We start from the raw sequence: 9,996 nt of genomic DNA on the forward strand, positions 1-9,996 counted from the left end.
GTTGTACGTGTTGTGGAATCTCAATTTGAGTTTGGAGCCTCGGGGCTAAAGCAGACCGCAGACTTTCTCCCACCCCCAACAACCCCCCCCCCCCCCCCCCCGCGTAGCTTTCTGCTCCACATCACTCCTTCAAAAAACCGCTGGCTGCTCCCTTGTCATAGGTGGAACTATGTTGCTATGGTGTTTTGACCAATGAAATGGCATTTCCAGGAACGCAGTCAGCCTCTGTCTCCCTCTTTCTTTCTCTCACACACACACACACACACACACACACACACACACACACACACACACACACACAGAGTGAAGTAGCCTGTTGAGCAAGAATCCAAATAACGCCCCCCCTGGTAACAACATCAAGGCTCCCTCCTTTGTTTGTCAAGTGAGCACCGGTCAGGAGGTTGCGTACTTTATCTGAGCAGATATGCATCCCAGCACATCCATCTTTTGGAACAAAAACACACTCCCACAACTTGAGTGTATGAATGCAGCGTCTGTGAGAGGTGCCATGTACTGTATACGAGATAGGTCGAGGGCGGTTCAAGGTAAATCTACTCAGAGGAACTTTGTATCTTTCCAGACTTGGTGTATTGTTAATGGAGCTGAAGCTGCACTGGCTTCTTTTACCAGAGACGAATGAGACATAATATAAAAACATATTTCAAAGTCACAGTCAACTATATAGTAAATATCTGCCGTATGCACAGGACATAAACAGGATTAAAATGCTGTTTCTCTCAGACCCCCAAAGCAAACATATACGCAAACATACACAAGCAACTCAATGGATTAGAACTAAAGAAAAACACAAGCAAAAATACTACAGGATTACACTGCCTGTGCATATATGTTTACCCAAAGTATTTTGTTATTTGAATAAGATGGTGGGTCTTACTTTGGAAGTCAATATAATTTTGATTAAAATGTCCTTCCTTATTGTCGTCACCTCCGGCCATAATGACTTTAATTACTGTAACTAGGTATTAATACACTACCTCTTTGTTAGCTATGAATGCTACAATCTCCTGTTGCTGTATGAATTGACATCAAATCAATTCTTTTGTAGAACCAAATATACAATTTTTATGTAAATGTGAGTATTTAACCTCCGCATATAGATGTAGGTATATACATAAATGGCATTGGCACAACATATGCAACACATTCTTGCCTTTCGAAACCTGTCACTACCGCTTCCGTACTTCACATTTAATGGTTAGAAGGAAGTTCTTCCACTGAGGTTCCCAGGCAAACTTTCCATTCAAGACTCACGGTTCACATTGTTAAAGCACAGCCAGCGGCAGGTTAGACAGTAGCCCAGAGGCTCTCACCCCATCAGCTCCAGCCAGCTGCCCATTAGAGTGAGCTGCCTGAACCTGATGAAGGTCAGTGGAGATGTGGAACAGGCAGGATGTCCCCTGCGCGTGCTCTTGTTGTTCTGGCTCCATGTTTTCCCCTCATAGCCTGTGGGTTCGTGCCAACTGCTGTTTGCACACACTGGTTAAACATGTGTTTTACTCCTTGATGCACATTGAGGCTCCAGGTTACTGACTTTTTCCTGACGATCAGCTGAAAGCTTGAAGCCGTCTGCAGGTACTATTAAGAAGCCTGACAGTAACCATGAGTGACATGGCTGCATTGCTCTGTAATTAGCTACAAACAGTTAATGTTGTCCATCGTGGCTCTGGACCCCAACCAAGCAGACAATGTACAGTTACAGCTGCAGGTTTCTTCAGGCTGCTGTGTTTCTATATGGTTCTAATGAGGAACACATTGATTTATTCGTGCGCTCGATGTGCCAGGGGCACCACACGGTGTTATCTCACTAAAACAGAGTTTGTGCTGAGAGGTTTAAAAGTGTTGCTGCTGTCCATCCTGGAGTCTGTCGGTACTGGGACTACAAAGTGGGAAACTCGTGAACTTGGCTTGTTCAGCTTCCATCAAAGTCCTTCACACTCCAGCAGCCTTTAAGCTCTGGTCAATACAGACTCCTGTAGTGCTTGAATGGGTTCAGCCTCACTAGTGTTTCCCCTTTTGCCTGCTGCCCATGTTATTCTGCAACAATAAGGTCAATGAATCTTTAATAAAAAACAGAAGGCAGCGGTCTTATCAGCAGCTACTGTAATACTCGAATCAACCCTTGGTGCGAAGTTATGGAGAAAGAGAAAAACTAAAAGAATTTAAAATCACAGCTACTCAGGGCTACAGTGAGGAAAATAAAGTAAAGAGCGAGTGTGTTTCAGCTGATTCAATTTTTATCATGATTGACTAACAATTATAAAAAAAAAAACTACACAGTAATTTGAATGTGCCTCAGCTTAAAGAATTCATTTCTTAACTGACTGTGCTGTTCTTCAGAAGTGGGAAACATTTTAAGTTAAAAAGCAAGATGCGTTTTCCAGTGTATATAAAATATTGTAATTTATGCAATAAACAAACAAAGTACGTAAACAGGAGTATTAATATATTATATCAATAGTCACAGTTAAGTACAAACATTACATGGAACAAAGTTTTGATGCAGTATTTTTGATTCAGTGGATCACTCCTAACATATTTCCGATCAAACTCTGACATCTAGTGGCGAAGAATTGCTACTACATGCAAACTTCATGTTGACTACGTACTCTCATGGAGCTAAAGTACCAGACTAGTGTCACAATCCAGGTGGTTTGGATTGTACATTAAGCTTTTCCTTTATTATATAAGATAAGATGATATAAGATAAGATAATATATATATATATATATATATATATATATATATATATATATATATATATATATATATATATATATATATATATATATATATATATATATATATATATATATATATATATATATATATATATATATATATTTTTTTTTTTTTTTTTTTTTCGAAAAATGTTTAAAGTCAACATTCTACAAACGGCTCAAGCCTTTGAGTCGTCCTGCAGCGGATTCGGTTTCGACACAGCCCTCTGCTGCATGTCCTCCCTACACCCTCTCCCCTATTCATGTTTTTCTTAAACATATGTTCATGTTTAGGAAATCTGCACTGGTTTTGGAATTTCTGTGCTAAAGTGTCTATAAACTCACACGCAGAAATGTCAGGAGGTGCCAAACTTTATTTTTTTTAGATCAAAACAAAGCACAGCCTTAAAAACACTGTAATGACATCCACTCAAGTGTGTGAAAAAAATAAACAGATGCAATCAAGCACTTTTGGCTTAACATCATGCTCAGAATTACAGTTAGTCGAACACGTTTGTCTGGTCTTGAAAAACACACGATCCTTTTAATGATCTAACATCACCATCAAAAAAATGGAGTTTATCATGCCAAAGCCTACGCAGACGCAGGGTGAACACAAACGAGTTTGCGATGTCGAGTAATGTCGTTCGCTCATTGGTTTGAATATTCGGTCAGAAGAGTGTCTTCAGATGACTGGTTAGTATGCAGCCTGTGATGCAGTGGAGCACCATGGTCCTCAGGCAGGACGCAGGTGAGATCAGCCCGGGTAGAGGAAGAGGAAGAGGAAGAGATGATTTAGGAGGTGGGGTGGGAGTTCAGATAAAGGGAAATATGGGACTGGGGGTGTGGGGGGGGCTGATTTCGAGGCTTTGTGTTCATTTCTTCTTGGGCTTTGCCTCCAGGGGGAGGCCCATGTCCCTCCCACGCAGTTTCAGGCCTGTTCGAGCAGATTACGAGTTAAATGACTGACAACTGATAAATTAATAAACATGATCGTTCTGATATGGGAAAACATTTTTAATAAAAGTTTTCTTACCAATTGCTCTCTCTATCTTGCACATGACCTGGTTGTTGGGAATTGCTCTCCCACATTCATAGTCTCCAATGACTTGAGGCTTCTCATTAATTCTCTGAGGAAAAGATTAACAATAACAATAACGATGATAATAAATCATAAATATAACCACAAGACTGCTACTCAAGTGTGCACAGGACGTTCCCGAGGGCCTACACGCCTGCGTTAGGAAAGTCTTTGGGGAGTGAACACATAAGAATCGGCCTATTTCAATATATTTGGTATATTAATGCTTTAATATGCTACTAATACCATTTTCTTGTTCCTTTTTATCAATTTAGGCGAATGAGCTACCACGTAGAATTCACTCATTGCACAGTGGTTCATTTAGTTAATCAAGGGATGAGGCGCAGACTCAAAATCTAGTATTGGCCAGACTCTTATAAAAAGCAACAATGGGAAGGTTAGTAAACAAACTCGCTTCGTTTGGCCAAAAATACAAGTAAATGTTATACGAGTAAAGAGGAGAGTATTGCTGAGTCACTGTAATCACTTTATACTCAAAAGGAAGTTGTGATTTCGTTAGTGATTTCAGAGTGCGGCTTGGGCTACAACTTCCTGACCGAACCCAACCAAGCCTCAGAGCCATTCAGTTTTTTGTGTCTGAACCCGACCCGAACCCAATGTATCGCCCAATTAGTCATGTGCCTTACCCAACCCGAATCTAAATATCATTTCACTTTTTTTTGTCTGAACCCAGACCCAGGTTTAGTATCCACACTCAAAATATAATTTTAAAAACTAGATTATCCAGAGCACTTGGCAAATATGTTCCATGATTCTGTGTCGCTGACTTGAGTCTGTTGGCCACAATAAAGGAGGTTTTATAAAATGTTACACAAAAGGCATCTTTTCCAGCCGTACCATTACATCTTGTGCATGTCGGTGTATGTGAAGTCTGGATACTCACAGTGGCCAGGTCTTTCTGGGTCAGGCCTCTCTCCTGTCTGCCTTGCTGGATGACCTTGCCCACCTCCAGTGGGACCCTCTCATGGTGCAGCTCCTCTGTTTCCCGGTCCAGTTTGGCCGTGTTCTTCGTCACCAGATGCTGTTTGTTCTGTCCTGCAGACCCTGTGAAACAAGCAGTGGATTGAGGCGATGTTGGGGAATCATAGACTCAATGTGAAAAAACAGCACACTCACAACACAAGCACTAAGTCAATGTAACTGTCCCGTGTTTGGACTGCAGCATTACATTTGGAATAAGAGAGGGACATCCCAGAATGGATGAAATCTCAGCAAATGATCTGGTGTCTTAATCAAATTGGTGCAGAAAGCAGAAATTTACATTTCTTGGTTGTCTCAAGGTCCTCCCCACGTCTCTGAGCAGCCGTGATAGCCTAGAGGAAACATGGACATGTGCACAACTTCAGTTTCAAACCACTGAACCCACTTGAGAACTTTGACAGTAGACTGCCTGCAACGTAACCGAGCTCATGCCAGTGAAAAAAGAAAATTGTTTGTCAACTCAAAGTGATAGTTCACCGAAAGATGAAAATTCACTCATTATCTACCCACCACTATGCCGATGGAGGGGTGGGTGAAGGGTTTGAGTCCACAAAACACTCTAGGAGTTTTAGGGGTTAACAGCGTTTCAGCCAAGGCGACTTCTTCTTCAGACGTAATAAAACAGAATTAAAGTTTAAAGTCCACTATCGGAAGTGGCGATGCTACACCCTGCGCGTGCCCTTTGGCGAGAGTGTGTGCGGGTTTCCAGTGTGACTGTGCGTACGTTGACGTGCCCCCTTTTCTCACATTTGAAGAATCAGTCCCCGGTTGCTTCAATTGTATGGGATTCGGCTGCAACGCTGTTTACCCCTGAGACTCCAGAAGGGTTTTGAGGACTCAAACCCTTCACTCACCCCTCCATCGGCATAGTGATGAGCAGATGAGTCAATTTCCATTTCTCTGTGAACTATCCCTTTAAAAAGAATACTTCAATTGGGAACAAGTTAATTAATTTCGTTTGCTCGAATTTAATTAACAAGTTGTATGCAAACAAATGACTTTGACTTGAAATTGATTTGTTTGCTACAATTGAAGTAGTTTTTTAAGTAAGGTTATTTTTTCAGTGTAGCTTTGAGTACATTTGTAGCAATAACCCTGCTCACCATGTATGACACATTAGGTAAACAACAGATAACACGGCCGATCCTTACTGAGCACAATACATGTGTACTTTGGTTTGTTATGATTAGCATCGTGTTGGCTAACAGGCTTTACAAAGACATTTACACGAGGGCTGCACATGACAAAAAGCCAAATTCAACTTAAACACGTAAAGCTTCAAATGTAATGAAACGGTGGTGAGGACTGGTTAAAGCAAAGCGAGGTGGACGTTTCGCGTTAGCTGGGTAATGCTAGTTAGCATCTATTTTCATCACCGTCGGCTATTTCACAAGGTAACAGTAGCTAGCCCAAGCTAAATATAACCTTTTTTTGAACGAGGTTTTGACTGAGGGTTCTGCAAAGCTAGGCTAACGACAACTAGCATGTGCTGTGAGGGTGTAACTCCACGAGAGGCAGGGTTTGGTTTGTCGTGTTGAGCAACACAACATTAAATGACAACACAAGAGTAGCTAACGCTAAACTAAGTAGCCGTTTCACGTTGGCTGGCTAATGCTAGTTGACGGCTATATTGGTCACGTTTGACTATTTCACAAGCTAACGTTAGCTTGCCCGAGCTAAATTGAACATGTTTTGAGTGAGGTCTGGTTGACCGAGGAGCCTGTAACGTTAAGCTAACCATTAGCACGAGTGAAGCGTGGTTACGTGTTTTTAGCAACTAAGTTACGTTAAACAACGGAGAGTGAGCGGCGTTTACAACATTTCAACCCGGAGCCATTTGCAGAAACGCTCATTTTCGCTAATACATTATGAACAGTGAACTGAACGCATCTGAGGCCATTTAACCGGATCCACAGTTGACGATCAGCTTCAGGAAAACCACGAGTGATAGTCGCTGACCTGCTTGGATTTGGACTGGGCAGCGGTCGGCCCCTTCTTCCTCAGCACAGTCACCGTGTCCCAGTCGCTCTCTGCCATGTTCGCGGCGCTTCGCTCGAGGATTTCAACGCAAATACAGAAACAAGTTCAACTCGTTTCGGGCTCAAAATGGAGCGTTTTCTGCGCGGCGCTGCTTCTTTAGTGGATTCACGCTCCGTCTACAATGATCACCCACGAGTTCTGCCAAAGCTTTATTGAAAGTGCTGGTGAACAGTGACACAAGGGAGCTGATGTCACCAGCGCCCCCTGCTGGAGGAGCACACTGACCCACTTCTTCTCCTGGGGTTCCCTGCAGCCTGGAGGCCTCTGCTCACTGACCCACATTCATATGTTCTTAACATCATCATAATAATAATGATACTAAATATATATACATTTAATACACTAACATCTTATATATCTTTATACAGGCTATCTTAGTCTAATGCACAACTTTGAATAGCTTCAGTTACTTATCTTTAAATCTGTATTTGTATTTTACTTCAATACTATGCCTCGGTTACTTTGATCTTTCAATCACCTGATACTTCAAGTATTTGTATTGTCAATATCTCCATTAGCACATACTTCTTTACAGTGACAGCTTTGTAGTAGTTCTGGTGGCTGGACTTCCATCTCACTGCACTGAACCTATTCTTGACTCATTTGGACCTTTTATTCTTTCTTTGATATTCTGTTTGACTGTTTTGTGTGTTATTGGATGCCTAAATTCCCCACAGGATCAATAAAGTATCTATCTATAATAATAATAATAATAATAATAATAAGAAGAAGAAGAAGAAGAAGAAGAAGAAGAAGAAGAAGAAGAAGAAAGAGGAGGTGGGTTGAGACACGACAACACGTCCCAGTATTTTTGACAGATTGGAGATTGGACTGGAGTTTGTCTAGAGAATTATTTGGATTTGAATCAAAAAAATTCTTTGAATACTTTTACACTTAATAAACAATTTTAAAAAGTTTAGTTTACACAAACAATACTAATAGCTGTGTTTATTTAAAAAAAAACATCACAACAGTAAACAGAAATACAGGGCATAGAAGAATATGTATAGTATTACATTAGATGTAGAATAATGCATGATAATGAGTGTAAATGTCCCCAAAAAAATGAAATGTGTAAAGACTTTTCGTTTCCAGTCACCATTTTGGTGGAGGTCCACCAGGTCACCAGTTACAAGACATCTCAGAGGCAGCGTCGCTGTTTCGTCGCGTGCGGATCGGGGACCAGCCGAACTCGGACTGGGCGTCCTCAGCCTGGTGGAAGCGTCCCCAGCGGTAGCCATGTTTGGAGCCTTGTTTCACCGCCCACGCACGAGGCTTGGGATTCATCTGGAAACAGATGAAACAGAGATTAGCGAAGATGCCAATACAATGTACATTGTCTGACGTGTTTCCATATCCCAGATTTCATTAACCAGGTAGATGAGAACAGTTAGGACATACTGATCACAGACTGCATATAAAGACCTCGATCACCCCCTGGTGGCTGGCTGCAGTATTGGTATAAAAAGCCCTGCCTCCTCTATGTTAGTGGATGGGACACGGACCATACAAAAAAGTCAAAGTTCATGTTATATACGTTTTTCTTTAAAGATGATCTCTGTCATTTTAGGTTGATCTCATCCCACTGATGTATATTCAAGTGCATCTTTTAAGTTTGGTTTTAGATGTAATAGAAACAGGATGAAACATCATGATTGACAGTTTTAGATTATTGGCAGGACATCGTTACTGCAGCTCCACATTACAACTGAGCAGAATCTGGCTCCAAATGACATCACCAGTATAACTTAAATAATTTAAATTCTGGGCTCTCTTCATTAATATAGAATAGATAGACAGATATATCTATTTTTGTTTTATGGAATATCACAACTGTCTGTGGACCTTCCTACTGATTGTGGACAATTATTACCTCATACTATGTCATTACTCCAAAGTATGCACTTGACCAGCAAAGCTCTCTGTGTGTTGAATGTACTGCAGGATGTAAAAGCATTAACCTCTAGAAAGACCCCATTTCTTACCTGAACAAACACTGCTGTGTTCATGTGAAGAGTCTCCACTCGCTCCGACAAGTGATTCAACCATTCCAGATGCTCAGCGACAGACTGGCTTAGATCACTGTGGCTCTGTATCAGAGGAAATAAGAGATGTCAATGGACATTGAATAAACAGTCGTGATGATAGATGACAGGCCGACTAACGCACATCAGACAAGTTGTCCTTCAGTTCGACGGCAGCCAGGCGCACATGCTCCAGTTTGTCGATCTGCTCTTTGAGCCGGTCGTCAAGCTCCTGCATCATCATCAGGCCTTCGTCTGACCTCACGCTGCCTTTGGTGGCCATCCTGAGTCAGACAGACACACCTCTCTCTCTGATAAACAGACAACAGAAACATACAGGCTCAGACAATGAGAATGTAGCAGCATCAACAAAGAGGTGGATGGAAATTTTCACATCATTAATTATTTTGATAAATGTCACATTATTATTTCATTTATTTTTAAAGACAGATTTTTGATCCTGAGTGAAGTGTGTGGTTTGAACTCTTCTTTATGATAAACACGTTTTGGGGGTTGCACCTTCTCACCATGCGGAAAGAAGGCTTTAGGTTTCACTGCCTGAGAACCAACACAGAGAGGATGAGGAAGAGTTTCTTCCCTCAGGCCATCTGCTTGCTCAACTCTGAGCGTTAAACTGAACTCAGATCACTTGCATACCTGCACAGTCTCTGCACTACAGCAGAAGCACACTCACCTTACATGTATATATTTTTATACTTACATTTTACCTTTGTAATATTTTGCATTTTGTAACACTATTGTGTGCTATTTTTATATTGTGTCTTTAACTTTACTATTTTAAAACTGGATGTAGGCACAATAACACATTTCACTGCACATTGTACCATGCATGTATATCTCTGTGTACAAGACAAATAAAGCTTATCTTATCTTATATATTGAAATCTTGTTGTATTGCTATTGACAAAACTTATATTGCTTTAATTATTGCAATTGTTGTATTGCCCAGCCCTACATCAACATGTGTGTGTGTGTGTGTGAGAGAGTATGTGTAGAAGCAAAGCAGAAGAAAAGCGCACACCCACAATAGTGAAGCTTTACCAGTGGAATGCTCTATATTTGCTGAATAAATCTCTTTAATTAATCCACT

The 9,996-nt window shown here is 41.1% G+C and overlaps 1 protein-coding gene across 1 annotated transcript; it reads right to left on the reverse strand.

Annotated features, from left to right (window-relative positions):
• Nucleotides 1–3,097: 3,097 nt before the first annotated feature.
• On the reverse strand, nt 3,098–7,033 carry edf1 (endothelial differentiation-related factor 1). The gene is made up of 5 exons (XM_034602529.1): nt 6,781–7,033; nt 5,102–5,153; nt 4,724–4,884; nt 3,775–3,868; nt 3,098–3,675 (listed from the first exon to the last, which is right to left on the reverse strand). The coding sequence occupies exons 1-5, from the start codon at nt 6,856–6,858 to the stop codon at nt 3,614–3,616; spliced, it is 447 nt and encodes a 148-aa protein (XP_034458420.1). The 5' UTR covers nt 6,859–7,033; the 3' UTR covers nt 3,098–3,613.
• Between the last annotated feature and the right edge of the window lie 2,963 nt (nt 7,034–9,996).

This window comes from Hippoglossus hippoglossus, chromosome 12 (genome assembly GCF_009819705.1).
Source record: "Hippoglossus hippoglossus isolate fHipHip1 chromosome 12, fHipHip1.pri, whole genome shotgun sequence".
NCBI lineage: Eukaryota > Metazoa > Chordata > Actinopteri > Pleuronectiformes > Pleuronectidae > Hippoglossus > Hippoglossus hippoglossus.

Bases quoted from the DNA above. Each gene is read 5' to 3' on its own strand.
- edf1 (XM_034602529.1), bottom strand. From the start codon at position 6,858: ATGGCAGAGAGCGACTGGGACACGGTGACTGTGCTGAGGAAGAAGGGG. The intron at 5,154-6,780 runs GTCAGCGACTAT...TGTTTCCTCTAG, and splicing joins CCCAGTCCAAATCCAAGCAG to GCTATCACGGCTGCTCAGAG. The intron at 3,869-4,723 runs GTGAGTATCCAG...TCTTTTCCTCAG, and splicing joins CCCAGAAAGACCTGGCCACT to AGAATTAATGAGAAGCCTCA.